This window comes from Leptosomus discolor, chromosome 11, assembly GCF_034619465.1.
Source record: "Leptosomus discolor isolate bLepDis1 chromosome 11, bLepDis1.hap2, whole genome shotgun sequence".
NCBI classification, from domain to species: Eukaryota; Metazoa; Chordata; class Aves; order Leptosomiformes; family Leptosomidae; genus Leptosomus; species Leptosomus discolor.
The window spans coordinates 22,159,269-22,186,257 of NC_141401.1; the positions used below are offsets into that span (position 1 = coordinate 22,159,269).

At 44.9% G+C, this 26,989-nt stretch overlaps 1 protein-coding gene across 1 annotated transcript in view; it reads left to right on the forward strand.

The window, feature by feature from the left end:
- Nucleotides 1-12,943, forward strand: part of TCF12 (transcription factor 12) — a 171,262-nt gene extending 158,319 nt beyond the window's left edge. Inside the window, exons 18-22 of the mRNA XM_086471565.1 lie at nucleotides 3,709-3,823; nucleotides 4,634-4,805; nucleotides 6,092-6,324; nucleotides 8,888-9,041; nucleotides 10,659-12,943. Coding sequence (XP_086327691.1) covers nucleotides 3,709-3,823; nucleotides 4,634-4,805; nucleotides 6,092-6,324; nucleotides 8,888-9,030 — 663 coding nt within the window. The 3' untranslated portion in view covers nucleotides 9,031-9,041; nucleotides 10,659-12,943. The remainder of the gene's footprint in view (nucleotides 1-3,708; nucleotides 3,824-4,633; nucleotides 4,806-6,091; nucleotides 6,325-8,887; nucleotides 9,042-10,658) is intronic.
- The last annotated feature ends 14,046 nt before the right edge of the window (nucleotides 12,944-26,989 follow it).

Genomic DNA, 26,989 nt, shown 5'->3' on the forward strand with positions numbered 1-26,989 from the left:
CTGAACAACTTGGAGCTGTCTGGAATATAAAAAATCTTGATTCCAAAGCCCTTTTCACTGACTTAATTATGCTCACCTTAGTTAAAATTATATTAATGACCGTGGCCAAATTGACCAGCTCGTATGGCTGGAAAAGTGCACATAGTTTTTAAATATGCTCAGAGAAGTCCTGTAGCAAATACGAACAAAGACTGTTTGAGGAGTTTTTTTCCCCAGTTCTCAAAAGTTTTTATTGCCGAGTTCAAAAATAACAATCAAACTGAGGCGTGTGATGCAGAAGCCATGTTGTAACGCAGGACAAAGGTTGTCCTCTGCCCACGTGTCGCTCTTGGTCCTCCTACGCACAGTAGCGTCTCATCAGTCGCCACGATTTGTCTATTTTTTATTTAGTCGCTGAGACTTGTTTCTGGTTTCAGACCCCAAATGTTAGCGCTTAAATCAACCGAAACCAGTTCTGCACCCATTCTTTTTACGACGTGCGGGTCTGAGCGTGACCGCAGGTTGTGCTGGGCGCGAGTCTTCCCTGAAGGGCGTAAAAACGGCTGCAGTTCACCCCCTGGGTCGCCACCACGGCGGCTTTCCTCAGACTGGGGTTTGGCCGCGCTGTAACGGCTGGGCTGGGAATGGGGAGGGATGGACACGGAGGCGAGTGGCGGGGAGGCGCGGTGCCCGGCGCGCTGCCCCTGCTGCGCGCTCCTTGCCTTTGCCTCACGTACGTGCCCGCGCAGCTGAGCCCCTCAGTCTCACGCGGAGCGCGGCAGGCCCCCGGCCTTCCCTTTGGCTGCCATTTTGTGTGCCCGAGGAGCCGTCGGGGTTCCCCGGGGCGGGCCGGCTGCAGGGGCGGGCGAGCGCCGGGTGAGGCGGGCCCCGGGCGGCGGGGCCGGGTCCTGGCGGGGGGGGCGCTGGGGCCCGTCGGCGGGTCCGCCCCCGCCCGGCCCGCGCGCCCAGCTGTATGCTAATGGCCGCGCGCCGCCCCGCCCCGCCCCGCCCCGCCCCGCGCAGCTGGTGATGGGGGGAGCCGGCAGCGGGAAACGCGAGGGCAGCGTTTGTGGGAGGAGCCGGGTGACGGGGGGTGGTGCTGACGTCGTGGCGCTGAGGTAGCGCGGGCCGCGGCCGGCGGCCCCTGCCCCGCGCGGGCGGGGAGGGCGCCCTCAGCGCCGCTCCCGCCGGTGTCCCGAGAGGGGGCGCGGGGCCCTGCCCCAGCCCGCCGGGGGCCGCGGGGCTGGCAGCCACCTGCCGACAGCCGTGGTAGAATGTGGCGCGAGCTCGGTCGTGCCGAAGGTGCGAGGTGGCACCTTTGGGAAGCGCTGAGGGAGGCGGGAGGCCGTGCTCTCCTGGCTTCTTGTTGGGTGAAGTGGGCGCCGAGGGAAGGAAGAGCGGGTGGCGTTTTGGGAACGCGACGTTTGCGGTACCAGAGGGCCGGTTTGGCACCGTGCCGCCGTCGGCCGTGAGCTGCGCTGGCAGGACACGGAGCTCTGGGCCCTCGGGTGGCGTGCAGTGACCTTCAGCAGGGCTTTGCGTTTGGGGGTTCGCCTGTTCGGATTTTCTGGCACATCGTAGGTGAAAATCTATGTTGTGGTCAGTTTTCTAGCACTTCAGCTCTGAAGGTTTCTGTATAAATCTGGTTGATCTAAACTGTGCGCTTTGAGTTTGTAAGCCTGTTTCACAGGACTGGAACATGGACGTGAGCTCAGTTTTTATTTCTAATCTGTTTCCTGCCTTTATCAGAACAGAGTTGCTAATCTCGAAGATTAGCTCTAGATTTGAAAGTTGCCAGGGTTCTGGCAGCTGCTGCATTTTGTACACAGCTTTTAAAAAAGGCAAAGGTTCCTTAGATTTCGGAACAGACCTGGTCCTGAAGTGATTAATAGTCTGCAGCTTGGATAAAAGCACCCTCGTGTGTTAGGACTAAGCATGACCAGAAGAATGAAACAAAACACATAATCTGTGGGGCAGAATTAGGGAACGGCTCGGTTTGGGAGTTCAGTGGAGAGAGTGAGTTCCACGTTCCCGGTGTAAAGAGTTTTGTCCCATAGGCTGAAAGACCCAGGCCCCGCTCCTCCTCCCGGCGAGTTCGTGGCACTCGCGGGAGCAGAGGTGGCCGGATCCGCAGGAGAACTTCTCACAGACAAAGCCTATTACACACAAAGGAAGATAAAATACACTTTAAATAGCAACAGATATTCCACAGTGTACCAGAGGAGATTTTCTGCAGAACAATACGTGCAAACAGCACCCCGGAATGACCCGATACTCGTTGGGGGTCGGCGGGGGGGGTTCCCCGCTGCCTCTCTTTTTCCTGGGCGTTCGCTTACGGAACGGGTGTGTATTAAACAAAGGATAAACTTGCATAAGGGTATTTATCTCTCTCTGGGTAAAACCCGTACTAAGACATGAAAGGTAAAAGCTGCATTAATTACTCAAGAGGGATTCAAAGCTCAGCAGTTTACTAGGATTGAAGGATTTATTGAAAAACAGTGGTTCTCATGTGTAACTCCAGGCAATAAACCTATTTAATTAAAGGCTTAATCTTCTGGTTGACATGTTTGCTACTGTTCCAATAAAAAGCTTCATCTGTAGCCAATTTTTGTAACTATACAAATAATAGTAGAATCCCTCGTCTTTGTTCAGTTTTTTAACTGTTTAATTGTATTATGTTGGTTATATTATAAATATTTAAAGGACTTTTGTATCTTTAGGACTCAAAAGCTTTAAATGGTTTATGTTCCAAACTATTTAAATCCAGGCAGTGTGTCTTTACCTCTTCCTTTTTCAAACAAAAGAATATTCTTTCTTTATAGAGGTTTCTGTCGATAGCAGCATTCTGTAATAAGCAGCCTTTTTTTAACAAATTCGCCTTCAAGCTAGGTACGTGCGCTCACAGCTCTCTTACATAAGTATCATTAATTCAAGTTTATGCAAAATTAGATTTTTTTTACAGACTCTTCATCTCAGTGCTTGCTGCTTAGAAATTTAATCGTGATGTATTATGAAGGAACAGATTAGAAAATGCCAAGAGAGGTGGTAAGAGCAGTTAGACGCCTGGATTATTTTCATATGATAAGATTCTGTAATGGGACTAAAATAAATGTATTTAGCTGAGAAAGGAGAAAAAGGAGAGATAATTATTAAAGTGAATAAAATAGTATTTCGACACTAGATCCAGTTCTGCCCTAATGCTGCTTCAGCAAACGAGAAGCGAGGAGGTGTTGTTTCTGTGTGTTGTAGATACACGTGTGTTTGTATCCGCGTACACGAGCGTAGGGTGGCGTACACGCCTTTCCCATGTGGGGAAGACCATTATTCCCCATGATTTTCTTTTAAGGATCAAAAAGTTCCAAGTACTAGAGTTGACAGTTCTATTAGTTCAAAGCAATCAAAGGTTAATCAACTTTTGTACCCTTCAGGTGTAAATCAAGCACAAAATGCTGTGGCATTCTGGGGGAGAGCATTGGAAAAAAACTGTTGCTAGGTTGCTCCGTTATTCCAAACAGGTGCTGGGCACTGCTCGGAATATGCTTCATCCAGTATGCCCTAATCACGTGGTTTAGTGTAACAGCATCTTTCAACTAAATCTTCCCGTTACTGAGCTAAACTTTAACTCGGGGCTCTAATCCAGCAAATACTTTAAGTCTTTTAAATGTCTATTTTTGGACTATTTCTTTGAATGACATCTTTAATGGAGACCTTTGCTTTGCCTTGTTTCAGGTCGGGACTCATCGGGAAGAAAGCGTCAGCCTCAACAGCAACCATTCGGTTCTTCCCAGTACGGTTTCTGCGCAGAGCACAGAGCTAAACCATAAACCCCAGGAAAGCTACAGAGGTAACATCCAGCAGCCCGCAGTGCGGGGCAGGGTCTGCCGTAACCCACTGAGGCTCTAGATCTTGGTAAACTTGAGCCCGCACGGGGGATAGGCATGGAGGTAGTGCCGAGAAATAAAAAGTTAATTATTATAAACCCTATAAACCACCGCTGTGAGGGATTCCTGCGAGGATTGTCAGACCTGCCCCAGCGTAGTTTCAGCAGAAGACTCGGCCTGGCTGCCGCGTTCTGCCAGCCTGAGGAGCCATAATGCCACGTGCGGTACCGCAGCTGTTGCCGAATCGGCCGGGAGGGCTGTGGAGTGAGCTGAGGCCAGGTCTCAGTCTAGCCAAGAAAAGGAAGTCGCTCCACACGGGTGTTTACAGTTCCCTCGGTTTTTTACCCAAAAGTAAGCTGCAGAAAACAGAAGTCAGCTCATTCGTTAGCTGCTTGCAGCATTTAGGGAGGCGCGTGGTGCACGTTTGGCCGAAGCCCAAGCCCCAGTGCCGGCTCTGCCCTTAGATTGGCAGCCCAGACGTGAGGTGCAAATTCCCTTGCTTTGCTGGATGTCCTTTTGTCTCCAGGAGTGTTCTCCTTAGGTTAAGCTGTTAGCGATCAATCTGCTGTATGAAGTAGGATCCCTTTACTACCCATGATGCACGTCAAAGTACAGCAGCGTTACCTGGATTGCTCTTGTGGCCCGAGTGTAGTTCCTTCTGTCGTCTTCCCAGACTTCTGTTTGGCTCTGGCCTCCCACCAGCAGTATCTGCTCAAGATTCTCTGGGGTGTTTCACGCGGGTGAGCCTCACGCTGGTCTCTGGTTGCTTGCAGCATTGTCAGGAGGCTTACAGAGCCAGTCCGTGGCCATCGGCCCAACAGAAATCAAGTCTGAGCATAAGGAGAAGGATGAGAATATACATGAACCCCCCTCATCGGATGACATGAAATCAGATGATGAGTCCTCCCAGAAGGATATCAAGGTCTCATCCAGAGGCCGAACAAGGTGGGTTGCTGACATGAGCTAGAGAATTTGTGCTTCATTAATGCTCTGTAGCACGTTGTCCTTCAGTTTGATAAAGTTATTTGCAAGGCTTTTGCATTACCTCAGTGCATGTATCAATAGGCAGGTGAAATAAATGGTTTACAGTGTTTGTAACTATTTAAATACAAGATAGAGGATTTTCTGGGAAAATCAGCTGAAAAGCGTGCATTCCCTTACATCAGTGCTTTGCCCAATACCTGCCTGTGCATCAGAGGGCCCTGCCCAGTGTAGAGGATGGGAGAACGTTAGAGATTTGTGGTGCTTTGTGACTGGGCCAGGTCTGTGCTTCCAAATGTGAGCCGCTGGGGCTGGAGAGTGGCACCCTGAGAACCTGGAGGCTGGGCTGAGCATGGAGGGAAATCCCCTTTTGGAGGGCGTTGTCCCCTCCCGAGCCATAGATGGAAAACCTGGAGCTGCCACTGGGTAAATGGTTCTGGAGCTGCCGGACGGGCCCGACGCAAGCGTTGAGCTTTGAGAAAACAGCGAACAGAATTTTGCAGCCACAGGCAGCAGAGTCTCTACCGTCGGATACATCTAATGGTGTTTTAGTGCTCTAGTTTTACTAGAGCAGGGGTTTTGAACCGTTGTAGACTGAATTGGACAGTCCTATATTTTAAAAAAAAAAAAAAGGCCATGCAACTTAATATAACCCTGTGACGTGAAAGGAGAATTCTGAATAAACCTGTTTAGCTCTACACTGGGTGTTAGGAGAAAAAATAGTTCTAAAACTGGCCAGTAAGGGCCTTAACAGAATTGAAACTTCTTAGTAAGCACATTAAATTGAAAATGACGTGAATGCCTCTTTACATAAGCTGATACTGGAAACTGTCAAAAACTATTTGTTGAAAATTAGTTATTCTTCACCTGACAAGGTGGCTGAGTTCTCTTAACTGTTTAAACATTGGTCAGTGACGGAGTTTGGGTACAGCCTTTGCTTCAAGGGGCAGTGCATTGCCACTGCTTTTCCTAGAGGTGTTTACTGTCTGTAGACACTACTCTGTGGGTATTACTCGGGCAGAATCAGGTTAACATTTAATTTTAGGAAGAGGCAGGAACAGCAAGGGTTACCTTGATACCCAAGCATTGATATCTAACGCTTCCTGAGTTACCTAAATATATTCCATATGAAATTGATGAAGTGGGAAGAAGTGTAATTTCATCGACTGAAAATTTTGAACCAGCAGCAGGATCACTCGTTTGAAATACCAGGGATACTCCAATGTGCTTTTATTTATCCTTTCTTGCAGCAGTACTAATGAAGATGAGGATTTAAACCCAGAGCAGAAAATAGAAAGAGAAAAGGAGAGGAGAATGGCAAATAATGCTAGAGAACGTTTGCGTGTACGAGATATTAATGAGGCATTTAAAGAACTTGGCCGCATGTGTCAGCTTCATCTGAAGAGTGAAAAACCACAGACGAAACTGCTTATCCTTCACCAGGCTGTGGCAGTCATCCTCAGTCTAGAGCAGCAAGTGAGAGGTCAGTAGCCCGTCGTCGTGCTGTGGCAGTTTGCGTGGGAGCTTTGTTCGGGGACTGGTCTCTGGAAATGCGCACAGGTAGAGCACAGGTTGCTGGAAGCACGTTTGCTGGTCTGTGACGGTGTGGAGCAGGTCAGGCAGTTGGACTGGGTGATGGCTGGAGGTCCTTTCCAGCTGAAATCATCTGTTCCGTGTAGCTGGCGCTTGGACGGGTGAGCGTCCGCCTCGTTTGCTGTTCCGGACTGGTGAACAACTGTCTGTCTTGGCGTCTCGCTGATGGAAGGGCATCAAGTGACTGGAAGAGTCTTTCAGATACGGATGATGTTGGCGGCCACGTTCACTCAGTCCCTCCCTCATCAGTGTCACTGAGCGACGTCGATGTTTTGGTTTTGTGTTCCTTGTTTTCGCTTCCGTTTCCGAACGCGTTGCTTGCGTTTTGCACGGGAGAGGAAAGCGGTTGTTCCACCTTTATGGGGGGTGACGAAGTGAAGGGCTCAGCGCAAGCTGAGGTACTCTGCAGTCGGGATGGAATGCCATGTCTTCAGGCAGAGTTCTGCTGACCCAGTTTTTAATGAACGCCCTGTCTCGGGTCAGAGTTCCTCCAAGGCGTAGGGAGCAACTAGTGCCTCTGCGGCTGAGACCCCAACCAGTGCTGCGGTAGAGCCCTGTTGTAGCATCGCTGAGTCTTTGATCTTGGGAACTGTTTTCGTCTGAAAATGTTGGCCCTAGCCTGGAAGATAAGGTTGAATATTATGAAGAAGGCAGGATAACATAGTCAAGCATGATTTTTAATGTTTAAAAACCATCAAGTCCATCTCCCCCCTCTCACACATTCTGTAATCCAGAGGGAGCACTGTGTGAAGATCAGTAGAATCATTTTGCCTTGGTCAGAGGTTGCTTCCAAACCTTCATTCCCTTGTAGAAATCTTTTTCTGAAGGTCCTTACAGTTGAATTGGACCTGTTCTGCAGGCAGTGTGAATCGAGAGCTTTTCCTTCCTCGCGTTTATGTCTCACCTTCTACTCCCTGGGCGTTCGAGGAGGCCTGTCACAGGCACGCAGTTCCCCGTTTTATCTCACCCGCCTGGCTTTGCACCTGCTCCTGAGAGGGAGTGGCCGGAGCTGTGTGTGGTGCCCGGAGGAGCGTTCACCAGGGCGTTCCGTAATTGCATGAACAATTGCCCCTCTCTGCTGGTAACGAAGCTTCTCGCTTTGTGATTGGTCCTATTCAAAATGAAACATTTTGGATTTGGAGCTCTTAACTGTAGGCTAGCATTTTTATCTCCGTTTCCTAAATCACTGTAAATTAACTTCCTTTCAAAGTTGCCACATAATTAAATCATCTTTAAAACTTCAAGGCAAGCCACGCTTAAACAAAGAAAACTGTGATTAAGAAGAGTTGTGGTGTTTTTTTTTTTCCCAGTAGGCAACTTGGGAGCGCTCATCCTTAGGGAATGCAGTAGGAGCCTGTTGATAATGACTTGGGAGAAAGCAGAATTAGCAAGTCCATCCAAAATTGCCTCTGTCAGGCTAGATTCTGCACCTTGTACAGCGCAGAGGGGTCAGCAAACGGCAGTTACTAGAGGGGTGCCTGTGCCGTGCCAGAGAAGGGCTTGTGCTGTCGGTTCAGTTTTGGCAGCCTCCTTACAGTTAAAATCGTGTCTGCAATCTTCAACTGCAAAACAGAATTCATGGATAGCCAGAAAAATACCTCAGAATGCTGAGTACGTTCTGTGTGTGCCGGTAAACGTACCACAAGCTTTTTGTGTGTCTCTTTGGCCATCGCAATTTGCATCTTCTGTGTTTTGGTGTATGAAAAGCCATTTTGAAGAACAGAAGCAGCTGACTTTTAGAAACTGTCGTTCTTCGACAACTAGATCCAAATCTCCACCTAGTGAAGGTACTTGGGGAAGTGGAGACATACTGGTGGAAGTATCCTGATAGCCTGTCCACAGCTGGGAAAGCGCTGGCTTTAGTGCGAGAGGAAGTGGGGTTTGGAAAAGAACGATCCTTCCGCTCAGGGGAACTGTCATCATCATCTTCCGACGTAAGCGGGATGGGCACGAGATGATTTCACAGACCTGAGGGTGTGAAGAGAACAATGGGCTCAGGTCATTCTGTCTCCCGCGTTCTAAGAGCAGGATGATGCTTAGGGTGAAGAAAGAAGCAGTGACATTACTAAAACTCCTGTGACGTCAGTGAGGTTGGTGTGACTGCAACATACCAACAAAACACAGAAATCTCTGTAAGTTACAGACTGTTCTTCTGCACTTCAGCAACCTCTGGGGACAGGGGAGGCACTTCTCAAGGGTTTTTTGAAGGTCTGTGTAGGCAGCCAGTAAAGGTTCTGTGTGTTTGGGGTTTTTTTTAAATACCGGTGTCGGAGCTGTCTGGTAGGACGGTCCGTGGTGCTTCGTCTGCAGCTTTAGACACCTGCATTGTAACGCGGGGCCACGAGGAGCGAGAAGGGGGAAGCTGCACAGCTGGCTCGGCTGCAGCGGTTAACCTCTCGATGTTCCTCTCGGTAGCAGCGTATGGGATGTTAAGAATTGTTTTTCTGTTCCAGAACGAAACCTAAACCCTAAAGCAGCCTGCCTTAAGAGAAGGGAAGAAGAAAAAGTTTCTGCCGTATCGGCAGAGCCGCCAACACCACACCCAGGAAGCCACCCTGGCCTGAGTGAAACTACCAACCCTATGGGTCATATGTGAACACCAGCCAGGTACGACTCCTGCCGGGGGCGGGGAATGGGTCTGAAAGGTGGGAGACTTAGATATGTTTATTCTTGGTTCTTGCGCTGCCACTAGCATCAAGCTTCTTTAGGCTGCCAAGTACTCCCCTATCCCTGAGCATAAGCAAAAGCGTGCAGATTTGTTCGGTTTTATAATAAAACCCCATGAAATTGTCATTAAAGTCTCGTGATTTCTATGCGTTGTTGCCAATGGCTACATCTCTTGGCTCAGGTGGCCGCCTTGGCATGACATCAGAGGAATAGTTAACAGCTTGCTAGATAAGCCAGGCATAATAGAGATGAATTATACATCTTTAAATGGTCTAAAAAATCACATCAGGTCATTTAAAAATCCACGTATTGTTTCCCAGTGCTGATACGAACACGCAGAGGGACTTCTCATCTCGGAGACTGGCTGTCTGGCTTAAGGCCAGTCATTCTGACTCGCGTGGTTCGCCCAGCAGAGGCTGCTGGCCATCTGAAGTCACGATCTGTATCGGTGAAGATAGCAAAGATTTTAAAAATAATGTTTTTGGCTTTGCAAGATAAAGCAGCGTTTCCAAAAGCGCTGTGTAGTCCAGTGTGCAGTGGCTCATTGAACACTTGCTGATGGGGAGGCCTTAGAGGAACATCAGTCTTTTGGGTTTATTCCATGTCGTTGGCTGGGTGGGTTTTTTGAATAATTGGGAAAAAATTGATTTTAAGAAGAAAAAATTCTGAGTATTCCATGTCTTCTAAAACCAGTGGAACTGTTGCCGCTTTCAAAACAAGTATGAGATTGGGGTGGTTTTTTACTAAATTTTAAGTTTTGGCGGTGGTTCGTTGCTGTGTGGGCAGACTGGTTGGTGCCTGTCGTAGCTGAAGGTGAAGGGATGTGTCTTGCCAGAGTGTGACCCACGGAAGTTTGTTACTCCCTGGTGCTCCTTGCAAAGCAGCAATGTGGCGTTCAAACCAAGCCTTATTCGAGTCAGTACTTTTCCCCCCTCCCTTATAGGCAGCTTCTTTCTTTGCAAGTGAAATGTTTGGGGTTTTTTACGAAAACTTTGAATTTCTTTAATTTCATACCAGAGCAACAGGCTACTTCTGAATTGTCAGATAACTCTTGATTTACAGCAGACTTTGTGGCCTGTTCTTGCCATATTAATACAACAAACCGCTTTCAAAAGTTTATTATATCTTTGCTTTTTTAACAGCAATAACTTTGTAAGGTGACTAAAGCATGAGAGAGGCGTGAGGAGGCTGTGCAGGCTCAGTGGGGGTGTGGCAGCGCGCGGCAGTGACGAAATCAGGTGCTAGCGCCTGCTTACGTTGGGGAGCGCAGCTGAACGCAGGTCAGAGGTCTGAGATGTGCAGATTGTTCTTTCTCCCATGTCGAGGAAGTCCGAGCAGAACGCTCCTGAGAAGAGCACGTAGCTGTTGGATAGACCCCGCTCGATGCGGGTACCTCTGGGGAGGAGGATGTCGAGGCCTTTCGGTGCGATTGCCGTTGGCACTCGACTGACTGAAAATGCGGCGAGATACAGTTTAAATTAGTTCCCCAGTGCTGATGTTATGCTTCTGACTGATTCTTTTCCTAAGACCCCTTTCTTCTCCCACATTTCTTTCTAGAATTCCAGAATTATTGGTAGGATACACAGAAGGTGACCTTTCTTCACAAGGACACAGACAACTAACATTACATGAAGACACAAACCTGACAGGAGAAAACACTTGAAGCAAGAAACCCAAATGCAATCTTATGATCAAAGCTACTGGTCAACACCTGCATCAGGATTGAAGACGCCAGATCTTCAGACAGAACTTCAGCCCACGAGACGCTCTGAACATATCATTCTGTTGCAAGCAGTGTGTCGCTTCTGCACAATCAGAGACTGTTGTGATCTCTCCACTCATTGTGGAAGTTGCCTTGTGCCTAAACTGAATTGACAAATGCATTGTAACTACAAATTTTATTTATTGTTATGGAACTGTAAAGGTCTACATATAAAGGGAAAAGTTAACATGTTAAAGCTGATGAAACTTCAGCTGGATGCCAGCATTTACTAAAGCTGTTCACATTCAGAGAACAAAGCAGTGACAACCGTCGACCCGTAGCATTCCCAGCATACCTATTAGTGTCTTAAAAAAGGAAGGGAAAAGTCTTTTGTTGTCCTTTCCTCTCCTTTTGCCATATGACTAGTGTTTTCCATGCAATAGGAAACTCTTCCTTGGGATAGCTTTTTTTACGTTATTTTTGGTCTCTGGTAACCCGGACAGTTATGGTCAGAGCTACCCTCCGCACCCAGCTCCCTGCTCCGCGCCGCTCAGAGGCCTCGCCAAGGCCGCAGGCAGGAGCGATGCTGTGACCATAACGCTTCTTGGATTTAAAAAGTGATTTTTATTTTCCCTCAGACTTTCCTCAAGTGTTTTTTTTTTCTAATTATAAACAAAACCTTTTTAGGCTTCTAGGCTCCATAGTAAAGCTTGTAACGTGAAGTGTAAATTGGGTGGGGAGAATCTACTTTGTTAGAGTTGCTTTGTTTTCCGAGCAGTAAGTACTACATATAGTACATGTAAAGTGTTAGCTGTATGTAAGCACAAAATGCATTAAAATACAAAGGAGATTTTTTTCAGGCTGTAATTTTGGTGAATAGTAAAATCCGAAATTCACCGTGGCAGGTAGTGTGATGCTGTAACCACCAGCGGGGTGGGCTTACTTACGTAATGGAATATAAGAGCAATGGTCACCGGTTTTTCCTTCCTGTATACATTAATTATCGTGTCATTTTTGTGTGGCTTGTCAGTGGAGACAAAAACGACGTGTGACTCCAACGCAAACAAGTGACCCCCTCCCAAGCCATATTAGCATTAAACCTTCCGACTTTTCTCCACCAGACCAGTGTCCGTAAGTATTCCTTTGTCACAGAGGTGTCGAAGTGGTTACAGTCCCTTTGAACTTCCATGGAAACTGTCTTCCACTGCAATGACCATGGGAGGGAATTTCCGAAGCCAAGGTTGTCTGAGCTATTGTTTATACAGTGCATCTTTCATCACTGGCCATTGGTTCACAGAACAGGAACAAACCAGTCCTTTTTCTGAAGTCATTTAATTTGCAAGAACAAAAGATGGATTGTTAAAATAAACTAATGAATTTAAGCTCATGTTTTGGATGGTTCCTAACAAAACAGTTTGTGGAATTAGTGGACTCATTTCTATTACTTTGATTTGCATATATCATCAGATAACACCTGATTATATCTGTGGCCTTGTTCTTCATTTCAGTGTTTATCAGCTAAACAAATTTGTTGCTTATGACGTGTGAAAGTGATCACGTGCCACTGCCTGGCCTTTTTCCTTCTAAGCTTGTTGTCTTTTTGGCTATATTAGACTTTGCAGTATGCCCAGAAGCTTTCCTTCATAAAATAGAAAGAAAAAAACATTTGGCTTATTTTTCACTGTAGCTAGTCTTTTATACAATAATCTTGTAAGAAAATTTCTTGAATTCTAAATATTACTCTTTCTAGATTTTTGAAATCGAAAAAGTTTTCAGTAAAAAGTTTCTTACTTTATTTTACTATATTAGGTAGTAAAAATGTAGGGTTATTTACCATAACCTGTTCATTAATATCAGAAATTTACAATAGCATTGTAAGACCATAGTAGGGTTCTAGCATACCGTGTAGTACCTATGGAGTATTGTAAGAGCTAATTGTCCGAGATGAATTGCTTCTCATCTTGTTCTCCAGTTTCCATTGTTGGTTTATTGCAGATTTGTACCCTGTGTCAAATTTCAAGGTATTGCTGATAAACCTTTCCAACCAGCAGCAAGAAGTTCAAAACAATTTCTGTCAATGTAACAGAAAACACTATGTATATAACATTTATGTAGCAATAAATGTGCCATCTTTTTTTAACATGGTAAATCAGTGAGTTTTTTAAATGCCTCTCTCCTCGTAGGAAATGTGGTGCTTAAAAACCACCGGCCGAACCAGCTTCTGCCTTTAGCTGACTGAAACCCAAGGTACCCTCTCAAGGTGCGCCGCCGCGTGAGGGGCAGGCACAAGAGGTGGTGTGGCTGCTCCCCGGGAAGCCGGTCCCGAACTGCCCAGCGAGCTGAGGAGGGGCAAACAGCAAGCTGGGAGCAGAAGCTGACCCTGGGCATGCGCCTCCTCCTACACCTTGTCCTTCGCTCTGCCGGTCCTTAGTTAGGTTTCCAAGGTCTCGGCCCCTTTTGCGCGTTGCAGTTCAGTGCTGAGTTACTTCTGAACTGATTGATGCAGCTACGTAGGTCTTCTGAAAAAAAGGCGGGGGGGGGAGTCTGTAGCTTTAGCTTGAAATTAAAATTTTCACATTTTCTACAGTTTTTCTTTCTGCAAAGAAAATGGAGGCGTACCATGCCCGAGCCATACACACACAATGGTGAACCTTCCTGTATTCCCTAGTCCACAAGTGCTTAAGCCAAAAAACCCCAAGTAACAAGCAGACTCTGTAGAAGCTTGAGTTTTTCTGCTCTTCTCTAAATAAATATCCCTGGGAAAAGCCCATCGAAAACGAAAGCAGAGATGCTGTCTCTGTCAAATGAGGATGGTTAAGTGAATGTGGTGTGTGGCTGTGGTGTGCTGCGCGGTTTCCAGCTCTTGGTGCCGTCCTCTGTAGCCTTAGAAAACTCGGCGAGTGAGAGATGGAGTTGTTAGGTTGAGGTCCAGCCGTGGGCGTGGCAGCCTCCCTGTACAGGCCCGTTTTCCTAACGGGCCAGCGCTTTTACCGCAGGCAAATCTCTGACGTGGTCTGGCCACGCGGGAGGCTCGGCTTGGCCGCGTAAGTGGGTCTTTAGTGGTAGCTATGGAAGAGGTGCCCCGGTGCCTCCCCTGGCACATTCTCAGTTCAAACTCCCTCCAGTCATAATTCTAAATGCAGCCTTTGTGCACCCATCATCTCTCCTCGCCCCTTTGCTGAATGAGACCTACTACAAGTTTGATGCTTCTTTCAGAGAGAGTAAAAATGGCATCTTCCCCTTCATCTTTCCTTTACGATACTTTTGTTGTCCTGTTCACATATACTTTCTGATCACCAGTCCTTCATTTTATTTTTTTTTTTTTTACATTGCCTTTTTTCCTCCATCTGCTATTTCTCTTTATTTTTTTTGCATGGACGAGATGTGTGTTCGGATACCTTTGTTAAATACCGTTCTGCTAGAAGGAGGATTTAGAATATTGCAGGAAAGCTTTCCTGTAAATCTTAAAGCATTGGGAAAGGCCTAAAATGGGCTCCATCTTTTTTACTCTGGCACTGAGCAGATGCTATTAAAAAGAAGATTCTGGGTTCTTTATATAAGAGTTAATATTTCCCCAACAATTAATCAACATTAACATTTTCCCCACTAGCATCTGGAAATGATGGCAGAACAAAAATAAAACGCAGACAACCTAGATGCTGGATGGCAAACCTTGGGGTTTGTTGGTAACGCTGATCCTGTGTGCTTCCTGGTACGCCTCACTGCGGGGGCTGAAAGGGCTTAGAAAAGGAAGAAACCGTTTGTCCCGATTTTAAAGCTCGGCAGCGTTTCAAGCGTGGGCTTCAAGGCGGCCCAACGGAGCGTGTAAGCCAGCTGACACCTTCCGGCCTCCGTGCAGGCAAGGCGCGGCCAGAGCTGAGAGCCACCACGCGGCTGCCTGAGTTGCAGGGCACCCCTGACCCCGGGATGAGGCACCCCTGACCCCGGGATGAGGCACCCCTAACCCTGGGATGAGGGCTGCATCCCTGGGGAAAGGCACAGCCCCGGCTCCTGCCTCCCTGCTGCTCGCCTGCCCCGCGCAGTGAGGGAAACGGTGCAAACAGGAGGCTGCCACAGTCCTTTCTCCTCTGCCCTTCAGGTCTCTGCTGTCGAAGAACTTGGGTGCCACTTGGGGGGTGTTTTGTGCTGTTTAACCATCCTTTGTTCCACGGAGGTTGATCCCGCTGTCAGCCTGGGCACCACAGCAAAACACTGGAGGTTATTTCCTGGTTAAGACACGAATCTCCTGTTTGACTGATACCGCAAGCAACCGCGTGTGCCCATTCCGTGCGACTTCAGCCGTGTGGCTGAGGCCCCTGGGGTGGTTTGTGTGGGCCATAAACTGCACAGACCAGGCCTTAGGCTCTGAAACAACAAATCGTCTGGGCTGTAAACAGAATCCCTTTTAATTCCTTCCTAATCCTGACTTTTCAAATGTTTTGATGCAATTAACATCTGTTAAATAAAACCTGATTTATTTTTTTGTAAAAAGTCTTTAAAGAAATGATACCAAATACCATGTGAGATGGATTTTTATCTCAAAATGTTGATCATAACTGATCCTGGAGGGCAGATCTGTTAGAAAGTCAGTGGCTGAGCTAAATATTTGGAATTCTGGTTATTTCGGGTTAACTAGACAAACAAGAATACCAAGGCTGTTTCATTTTCAGGAGAGATCCACTGCAATTTTAACGGTATCACCTAAATGCATAGAGACAAAAGGAGTGAAATATGAACTATAATCAGTCAGAACAGTAACAACTGTGACTGAACAGACGAGAAAATTTACAATATAACCCAAAATTCAGCCTATGTTAGACGTAGACCTCTGCTAGTCCTGGACTTCAGAAAAGCATGAGAAACCTATGCAGGTCCTATAGCTGGAGCTATCTCTTTCCAGCAAAGCTCTGAAAAACATTCCAAGTTACATTTGTTTTGGAAAACTAAACAATTCAGCTCTTAAAAAAAAATCCAGGAGGAAATGATTGGAAGTAAATGGACACACCGTTAAACACTCTTATGAATTGAACGCAACAGTGTCTTGCTAACTTGGTAACGTGGATTTTTGCCCCTACTTTCTTATTGTTGTGCTGAAGCTTTTTCTGTGCCCCTTTGCTGTATTTTAATGGCTAAGGAAGACTCTCGGAAATGCCAGAACAGACTGATTTACTAGTTTGCTGGATTACTTATTTATATACAAAAAAATGAAGTGGACCCTTATGGTCATGGAAGTTCTGACACACAATGTTGCATTAAATGCACATCCTCTCTATCCAGGATGCAATAAGGAAAAAGAAATACTTGTGGTGGAATTCTAGAAGGTTAGTCTTTTGTATTCAAATCAACTAGAGAAATTTCATGAACGTGAATGAGTCTGCAGCACTCGCTGTAAAAATAAATTACCCAAACATGAGGTTATAAACTCATCTGTAGGATGAGATGCCTGAGGAGCATCACTCCGCGTTTTACTCCGCAGCACCCAGACAGGAGCAGAGATGAGCCGTATCAGAAGCACTACTTACCACAGAAGCGGAATTAGTCACTAGCCCTAGTTTGTGTGTTTGTTGGAAAGACACCAAAGAGCCAATTGTTTTCTGCACAACTAGATCAGGTGCTCCAGAGTGCTCCCAAATGATTTTCTCTGACCACTGAAATAATGGTTTTCAAAATCAGATGAGTTCTTTGGGGCATTTGTGGGCTGATATTTACTGTATCAGCCTCATTCTCTCAGACTAGAACCTTGATGCACTGGAACAAAAAATTCTCATCTCGAAAGACTGAAAACTTGCTCTATAGGAGAGAAATGTCCTATATAGAAGTATAAAATGATAAGGTAGGGAGAATTTTTGGATCATGTTTTGACTTGTCATCTGAATGGTCAGGTCACACTGACAAAAGCTGAAGAGGGTATCACAATGTTTTCTTTTAAAGGTGACAAAGAAAGGAAGTCTTGCAGATACACAACAGTACCTAGCAGAAGGCAGCTGCACGCTGCAAAGGCATAAATGCTAATGTGTCTGATTATGAATTTAACAGCTAAAGTACATTAATCCTTAACACTACCTGACTAATTAAGATAAATGCACACAATATTGGTTTTAAGTCGATGGGCCTTTCTAAAAGGGTAACATTTAATTAAATGTCCATTTAATTTGTTTATGTGACTAATTAATAGTTGAAAGTGTAATTACACATAAAGCTTTTTAAATGCTTGTTCCTTTCCTAGCGTGCAAGAATAGTAAATGTGAGCATCGTACAATGCAAGTACAACAAGAGAGGAAGAATACTAAAAAAAAGGCACAGCCTACAGCATGGGAAGGTAGTAACCCACTATAAATTAGGGCCTGTCATTATCTGTAGCCAGCTGGTCATCATTATCTTGTTGTACAGAAGTATAACAAATGTGCCAATAAAGCTCTCATTATAAAGTGTTTTGGATATAAATACAGATTCTGCATTTACAGGAGTATCAGGGGTATCAGGGAAGAGGGTGTCAATGAACCCAAAACCGAGATGTGGCTGTTAAGCTTCGCTGTCTGTTCTTCTGGCGTGGCTGTTTTGCATAGCCAGGATAACTGGTGCAGAATAACCACAACCACACACTGGTGAGCTCTGCTGTTTCTGTTACTGTTGACTTTTTGGCGGGAAGGCTCCATAAACGGAGCTCTCTGCACGTGCTTCCCTGGCTCTTCCTGGACTTCCTTCCTCCCTTGTCCCTGCCCTGCCCCACCCCACCCCCAGTTTCTGCTGCATCAGACATGGTCTCCAAACTGTACCGGTTACAAGCAAGCGTCAAACGTTTCCTCTCCAGGTACAGGCCTCTGCTAATTAGCCAACGGAATGACCAGTGCGGTGCCGGTTTACTGCTCCAGCCCGAGGGGCGGTGGTGAGATTCACCCACCACAGGTGGGCGTGGGAGACCCTTCTGCCTCCCTTACCCGTCCCTGAGGAGTTGTCCCTTCAGGCTCTCAGCTCTAGGTCCGGCCTTCTCGTCCTCTCCAGCCTGAGGCACGCTGGCTCCTGTTCCTTCCAGGCCCAGTGTCGAGGCCACCTGGTCCAGGTCCAGCTGCAGCTGACTTCCTCCAGCAGCTGACTCTTCCTCCTCAGCAGGCGGGAGAGCGGCAGGGACAGGGGGACAGAGCGCGAGTCCTCCGTCCCAGTCCTGGCTGCAGCACTGCGCTCGCCCTGAGGGCTGGCAGGGTCAGCATGGGGGTTCTCCTTCAACACAACCCTAACAAGCCTAGACTGAACATGCACTTATTAACCCAGTATATTTTTTTTTTAGGCAGTTTTCATGAAAAGGAACATTCCTGATACAAGGACCTACAAACATATATCAGGCTGTTGTTACTCTAATTCGTGAGCAGTAAATTTATGGGCAGTAAAACTCCTCAATAATAGTAACAAAAAAGGAATATGCACAAACCAGCAGTTCTTCTTAATCAAATTATTGGAAAAGCTGGATTATTTTTGCTGAAAATCTTAAAAGATTTCAGCCCGAATTCTCAGGATGGAAAACTCGTTCCCATGGTTAAAACCTGTAAAGTAACAGGCGCTAGAAATGGGAGCTGAAATGGGAAAGTAGCAGGCAACCCTACGCATGGGAAACGTAACCACCTCTAATTGTACAGACACAGACGCCACACCAAAGCACAAACAAAATGGTTTGGGGTATTCGGGGCGTTCCGCTGCTGAACTGTGCCAGTGCATAACCCTCTTTCTGACAGCCGTCCTCTCACCCTGTCCTGCTCACACTCAGTGGACACCTTATCATAAATCAATTCCTAAATTCTTTGAGGTATCTGCTTCCTTCCTTTACCCAAATACTGTTTTAAAATAGAAGATTGACAATAATCTGTTCATTGGAAAAAACATAATTTACCCCACATTTGTTTTACATTTATTTCATATTATTTTGTAATATTTTAAGCTCCCTATGGAATAAGAAGGACATCTGAAGGAATTTTAATCTTAGATCTGAATTGCTGCATTATAGCCATATAATTCTTCTCTTCTGTACAGTTGCTGGAGTAATTTTTATCCCCTCCCCAGCCTACTAAAATTCCCTCTGCCCCAGGGCCCTGATCCCAGCAGGACATGTGCACAGTTTATGCATAGGATAGCCCTTATTTCAGTGGGCACGCTGCTACACTTCATTCTGAGTTCGTATTATTCCTTCACAGGTCAAAAGTCCGATGCTTACAGATCTTTCTGGGTTTTCTACAGTACCCCAGGTAGGAACATGTGTAGCAGAAAGGTCAAATTGTTAAGCCTCATTGCACTTTTTTATTGGAGAACTGGAGACAAAAATACCAATACATCGTCTTTCTTTACTTCTGTCAGTGAAGCAAAAACTGTTTGAGAGCAGGAGGCTGGGTGTGGGAACGTAAGCACATTGCATCTGTGACTTTATAAAGTGATTTGGAGACATCTCTTTTGCAACAATTGAGAAGAAACTGGGTGGGTGGTGTAGAAGAGGAGGAACTGTGAAGACCAAATGTTTAGCTGTATTCAACTGTAAACAGAGTGATAGTCAGTAAACAGTATCTCTGAAGAGAGTAATTAATAGGCACATGTGAAGAGATGGAAAAGAAGATGTATCCTGCTGCAGCAGACATCAAAGAGCAGGCTGGACAGAGAGAAATTAAGCATACCCCAAGGAGGCCACACAGCTGTACGGACATTCAGCTAGGAAATGGAGTGCAACGTAAGGAGCTAGGAAAAGGAGGAGCGAGGGGGAAGATGGGCAGTGAAAGAGGAGTCCTAAAGTAACGAAGGAGCGACTTGCTTTGCGAGGGAGGGAGCAGGAGCAGAGAGGTCTAAGCAGGTCAGCTCTTTCTGCAGAGGGGTCAAGTTGCAGAGAAGTTTTGCAGGATTAGCAAGGGTGATAAGATAGCACAGCAGGTAGCCTCGAAACAAGCTAAGGAAACGGAGGAGGGGCCACTGAAACGAATAGTTCTTCACTGTGATTCTCCTGCCTCTTGCTACGTCTGAAAGCAGAACCCTGTGGCAGTTGGCCAGTTTGACGGGGAAGGTGATAAAAATAAATTGCATCCTCTGTTTCCAATACAGACTGAGATGTTTCCAAAAGCATGGGGGAAGGGAACTTACTTGCAGGGAGGAAAAGGTACTTACGAGATCCAAAACTCATTGTCTGTTCTCCATGAAGTGGTGTCACGACTGACTCCACAGTGTACAGTCTTGGCTCCAAGTGGGGTTTTGGAACATTCCACCTCTGGGACCAGTTGCTTTTGTGAATGTTCGTCTGGAAGAGAAATCCAAGTTCAAAATGAAGGAAATGTCTTTTTTGTCTCTCGGAGAGCACACATGAAGCTGAGAAGAACAAATCAGAGAAACTGAGGCCAAGCAGTTTGAGATTCCCAGTGTTCTGGGTGGTCTTTACTGTTAAACTCTATTAGTGTCATCTGTGGAGAATGTTTTCCTTCAAAACCTGACTAAAGCTGGGATCAGATAGATTTTTCCAACCAATTTGATTTACAGTTTAGCATGAGCAGAATACACGTATTGGTTTTGGCCTACTGTTGCCAATCAGGTTTTGTGCCCCCCAATTTAACTAGAGTCTGAGGAAACAGTCGGGTCTTATTTGAGCTCCTTGGCACAAGCAGACATGCATTTTGCTGTAAAAGCAGCTTGAGCAAGGACAATTAATCTCCCTCAGAATAAACATGTGTTTTTGCAAGAAGCAAAAGAAACCTATGTAGCATGTGAGACGAAATGTTAGCAGGGCCTGCTGCAACAGGACAAGGTGTAATGGTTTTAAGCTAAAAGAGGGTGGATTCAGACTAGATACAAGGAAGAAATTTTTTACAATGAGGGTGGTGAAACACTGGCACAGGCTGCCCAGAGGGGTGGCAGAAGCCCCATCCCCGGAAACATTGAAGGTCAGGCTGGACGGGGCTCTGAGCAGCCTGATCCAGCTCAAGCTGTCCCTGCTCACTGCATATGGTTCTATGGCTCTAGGGAGCACACCCTGTCCTCATGCACGCGCTGCCCTCGTGGTTCGGTACGTGCCCTGTGGACCTGCAGAGACTGAGCATCGCCGTGCCTTCTCTAGTACGGCTGCGGATGCGTCGGGTGACATGTGGAGGGAAAACGTGTCTCGTGCCACACCAGGACTACAACTGTGGGCCACACAAGGCAGGGAAGTACTTTGCATCCCAGAACTCCGTCCTGTGCTTAGGAGCAGGCGATGGCCCTTGTTAGTTATCTACTACCACTCTCCCACTGAAAGCAGTCCAAGTTCTTTGTTTAACCACATATTGTGGAGTAAGTCATCAGCTCCCCGTGAACTGGAAATCAAAAGTAGATCTGTCCTTACGGATCCGGAACAGATATATTATTCATCTTACCTGGCTGATTTGACCCATACCACTAGTGATTTTCCCAGAGAAGGATTCTGCATATGACTAATGGCATTTTTTCAGGGTTAGACATTCCCAAGTTGTCTACTCAAGGGAAGAAATTTCATGTTTCAGCAACTTAGAAACATTGGCTGCAGTTACTGCAAAGAATGGAATTGCAGTTAGTCTCCTACAGTCTTTATAGGCATGCCTGAAACTGAGACGTCGATACGGCAAGTCGGAGAGGTCAGGAAGGCAGTGTCCTTTGCTGACGGACAGCAGACCATGCCTCAAAAATCCCACTTGCTGGGCGGGTGGAGATAACTTTTAGCGTGAGGCAGAGCAGCTTCAGTTTTAGGGCAGGGGTGCTGCCTCTGTGGTTCTTTGGAATCCTCTTTGCCGGAAAACAACCCTGTATTATCCTCCAGAGATCAGCCAGGGCTGGTCTCCCATCTGTTCGTGGATCTGCACCTGTTTTTCATTTCACCAATAGCAGCCACATGGCCTAAGTCTGGGGGGGAAGATAGAGAAGAAAATGCATGTGTGGTTCAGGCACTGGGGTTGGATTCAGAAGTTCTGAGTTTAAATCCAGACTGTGTGGCATAATCTTGGTAAGTCCCTTCATTTCTGTCTGCTTTAACCTCATCTATGAAAGCAAGGAAGGAGTGATTATTGTTCTGGGGGCTTCTCCTTACCTTTTTTTAACAAGGAATTGGAGAAAAGTTGATTTTCCTCTTTGCTTGTGTTTCACCCTGCACAGAAGTCTTTACAGAAGTGGATCTCTATAAAACATGATGATTAGGAACACCAAACGTATCTCCCATCCATTTCCTTTGTACTCTGAAAAATAGAAGGGAAGTTCCTTAGAAAAGTTGCCCTGTCTCTGGCTGCGTAAATGATAATGCTGCTTGGACATGGCTCCAGTAGCACCGAACTGGTGTACGGGTATTTCAAGTGTTTGTCCCCAGCTGGTGCGTGTGACTGCAGTGTGGTCACTCTTTGTTGAACTGAGGCTGAATCACACTCTAGCTGCAGCCAGCTTCAGAGGCGCACAGCGGCAGCATCTGCATCGGCTCCCTGCCCCTCTCGTGTCCTGCGCTGGACACACTCTCTCTGTTTACACTCCAGTACCACAGTTTGGCTGCAGCTTGTGTTGACAGCCCACAGATAGCCTGAGGGTAACTGCTGCCGGGTTCCATGGAAGTTCTTGGCTGGGCATGGAAATGCCATGCTAACGGGGGCGTGCTGACCTTGCCAAAAGCTATCAGCTTGTGCGAGGGTCCTTTGAAGCGCTCAGTGTCAGAGATCCTTGCAGCTCGCTCCTTGTGAATTCTCAACCCAGGCACTACTTGTAAAGAATCCTCTCACGTTTTTTTCTTTCCTGACTGAGGATTGAGATGATTGTAACTGTTCTCAGAGTTGTTTTTCACCTTGAGCCTCACTCAACATCTATCGAAAGCTGCTGGGGTTCGTCATTGAGTTCAACAGAATTAGGCTTAGGCCTTTACCAGAAAGTTTGCTGTTTGCTGCCAGTTTGATTTCCACATGGTATATCTGGAAGCTTTCAATTCTCATGCTGCCTTTGAAATGGCAAATGGATAAACTGGTATCTCTGGGACCTTGTTGGGTTCAGATTGGTTCAGATTTTGCACTTGAGCCTATCACTCTTTGGTTTTGTCTGGAATTTGCAACAACAAAAGGGCAGGTATTTTGCATGACCCATGGATTAGGGGTTTTGTGGTAGCTTCAGAAAACCTCAAGAGGCTTGAGATACAACGTTATGCTGAACACTACAAATTCGCAGGTGCTGTGGCCAGAAAAGACAATTATGATAATCTATTTTGAGCTTCTGCGAGTACCTTCTGTAGTTTTTATAGAGGTCCATACCTCTCAATTTAACCAATACATAGTTATTAGAATTCTAGGCTGATTTAATTAACTCCAATTATGGAAAGTTCACTACAGTCTGAGGTTACTTCTCCTCAGTGGTTAAAATTTGTTCCTCATCTCTCATCTGAACTCATTTAACTTTTGTTCTATGTCTCCGGATGTTGTTCTGCTTTCACCTGTGCCTGTTGTGGGACTCTCCACTATCCCCCTACAGTCAATCAACTTTTTTTCTTCAGAGTCGGGTATATATTTCAGAACTCCATTCATTCATAACTATATTTTCAGAATTTAGATTATACCAATTTATCCAGCTTCTGGTGACCCGAATCACTGTGCTGTTTTAAAATGTTGGTGTCACATTAAGTATTTCCATTCAGACTCCTGTGGTTCACCATTTTATAAGGCCTAGTTATAAAATCAATTCTTTCACACTCAGATGTATAATGCACATTGGACTCAATGAAATATCCATTTTGCACAGGAATGGCAAGATCAGACCTTAAACTAGCAGGCAATGCCAATATAATGGTAACAATGAAGACGTTAATCTTGAAAGAGCCAACTACTGAGGTTTTTCCTCTATTTCATGACTTGGCTTTCTTTTATGGCCTATTTTTAAGCTAATTCCATTAGATCTTCGTTTCATAGAATGGTACAAATGAACTTGCTAAAAGGTAAACTAAATCTGGACCCAATGCTATCAAGTCACAGAGTAACTGAAGTGGGAAGGGACCTTTGGAGGGCATCTTGTGTAAATCCTCGCTGAAAGCAAGGTGAAGTTTGAAATTAGATCCAAGCGTACTGGTGAATACACCCATGACTACAGGAAAAGGTTGAATGGTGCCACATTCACCTTTTAAAATCAACCATTCATAAAGGACATGACTTACAAATGTTATGACAGATTATTGCAATAGGGATGTTGCTATTCTATTTTGCCAGGCACCTTCTCACTGGGCATCTTTAACATATATTTTGGATCAAAACTCTATTAGTCAATCTAAAATCAACATGAACGCTCATGGAAATATACAAATGACTTTTTGAAGTCTTCTGTCTCATCAATGGCCCAGGAACTAACCCTTTTGTTTAAGCACCTATTGTGCAGCAAGTCAACTTAAAAAACTTTTCTTTATCTATATGTATTTGTATTTTCATTCTACTTTGTCAAAACAAATATGAAGAATTAGTTTTTCCACTTTTGGAATGATCTTAGTAAAATCAGACATTTGACAGAAATCTTTAAAGTGGTTTTTTTATAGAGAGAGATATATATATAAAATTCTGTTGTTACATTTGCTCTTCTGGTCTTATTCTTTATTTACCACAGTTTTTTTGACATCTGTCCCTGTCTCTTTTCATCAAATATTTATCTGCAGCAGCTGAAAGTGCCTCATTTGTTTTAATTAAAAATAAGACCACCAAGCTGGGATCACTTCCTTAGCTCTTCCATGGCTCGCACAGACAGACAGTAGATCTTGTGAGGTTTTCCTGAGGGTGGCCCATTGACAGGCTTTCCCCCTCCCTATATCCTTTTCTTTTGCACCATGTTTATTTTTGGATAGAGAAATGTAATCAGAGCCACATTCCGGACAAAGAACTTTTAACAGTTAACACGCATGAGAAAGGAGGAAGATCATGTTGTGTTTCGTTTGGTGTTTCATTGTAAGAAACCATTTTCTAATTTGTGGCTTCTGGAATGGAATCACCATTGCCACAGAAACATAGGAATTGTCACAGCAGTAAGGCCTCTAGTTCAGCATGCTGATACTGACAGAGGCAGCAAGCACTTCAGGAAAAATTGTAGAAATTCAGCTGAGGAATATCCTACTGATTGAAAACATTTTTTGAACTTTTCTCCCCCAGCTAGTATCTGTCTCTTGTCTTTTTTTTTCCTCTGTTGACTTAACAAGAGGAAAAAACAAAGAAAAAGAAGCAACCTACAATAACTCCTTTGTGTAAAGCTAGTGTTCTACGGTCATGGTACAAGCTGATGCCTATTGCTACTAAGACCGTTCTAAAGGGGGTTTGGGACATGTTATTTTCAGTTTTACATGGCCTAGACAAATACTTCTGGAGTGCACAGACAGACTGCTCATGATTTCTAGAGACTGGAGATATCTTCTGGTCTCAGGACCCCGATTAAGTTGCATAGTAGCACTGACCTTTCTCAGCCATTTTGATTATCTTAATTCTTGTTAATGAGCCTGATTTTTAAATTAGGCTTTTTCACTTAAATATTTAAGATGGAGGAGACTAATAAGCAAATTTAGGGTTTTTTCATACCCCATTTTCACCTCATTCTTCATCTCACGTGAAAAGTTAAAATTACAACAGGCCATCCCTGTGAATCAGCACATTTAAACTGTTATATCCTCACTTGGCAAAAATTACCTTCAAAAATGATCCTACTTTAATCTCCCCTGGTAGTAAGTTACAGTAAATGCTTAGACATGTATTTCTTACAGTTGCCTGTTAGATACAAAACACTGATTAGCTTTAAAATTAAAAAGACCTCCTTTCTTTGTAGGTGTAATCAGCTTAAGACCTTACACTCTGGTAGTTGGAGTTTTCTAAATTCTGAAAAAAATCTATCGGACTCAAAGCCTGTCAGTAATTTGTGCATCTCTTCATTTACTTTGTAGGTAAATTAAAAAGAAAGCTTGACATGATCTTACATATCAAAAATTACCTCATTACAGCATCTACATAAGAAAATGGGTTCAGATGAGTAAAGAATTTTTTTTTCCTCATAATACACATATGCAACAGCACATGTATAGCACATTTCAGAACATTTATATGAAAGTTGTTGACTTACCAAGAGGTCAAAGGAGATTTTATCTCGGCATCTTTTCCAATTCACAGTATTATCTCCTGTTCCACAGGACAATAATGTGGCTGCATAATGTCCTCATGTTGATTGGTTCTGTATTTGAGACATATGGTAAAACTGATACAGAATTTTAAGGACGAAGGTTTCACAAGTAGACACATATATTAACAGCACAAATTTAACTGACAAGTTGACCCCTAAGTTGTCCTATACTGATACTTACTATTTAAGTAACTTTTACAGACAATAATTCACTATATTATAGTCACAATATTGTACTCTAACATTCTAAGATCTTGATATTGGCATAAAGGAAAAGAATCAATCACATAACTTGGAATCAGAATTTAATCATTTCCTTGCAAGATACTGAGACAGGAGACAGCACCATTGCTTACCAACTGAAAAACATTCAGGGGCATTGAGGAACCTAGATTTTTTTTCCCAGGTTTGCCACTGGATTGAGGGTGACCTTCATCAAATGCTGTTTCTACTCTGCAAAATATAGCTCTAAATTCTCTTTTTAAAAGCATTTGAAATGAGAAAGTACTGTAAAGTACCCTAGATCTGCTGCCGATTGCTTACAATGGTAAGTGAAACCAGAGTTAAACTAAATTAAGGGAGACTTTATTAACTAGAAAGACTTTGCGCTTGTCAAAAAGATATTAATTAAAAGTCTGGGGACTGCTTGCCAGTGTCATTCTAAATCAATTACTAATGGGTTACTCTTAAAAGAGGAGTGCAGCTGCAAGAACATCAGGCTCAATGGAAACTTGGTTTTGTTTATCATTCATTATTACTTTGTTTAGCAAAGGATTTCTAAATACCAAAGAAACCTGAAACTGTTTCTGGCAAGGCTATTTTTGATTACAAAATCTTTCTGTAATCTGAATGGCAGGATTCACACACAGTTTTTCTCTCTTTCTGTAAATCTCTGAGAACAGAAAAACCTTTAGAACTGTATCTTGCATATCTTTTAAGAGGCAAAGAACCCAAAAAAGCCAACTGGCTTTTTACACCAGTGGCACACAAAAAGGACTGATTGACATGAAGTTAGCAGTGGTTCTACTGCTCCCCAAATCATGTTGTGGTTGGTATC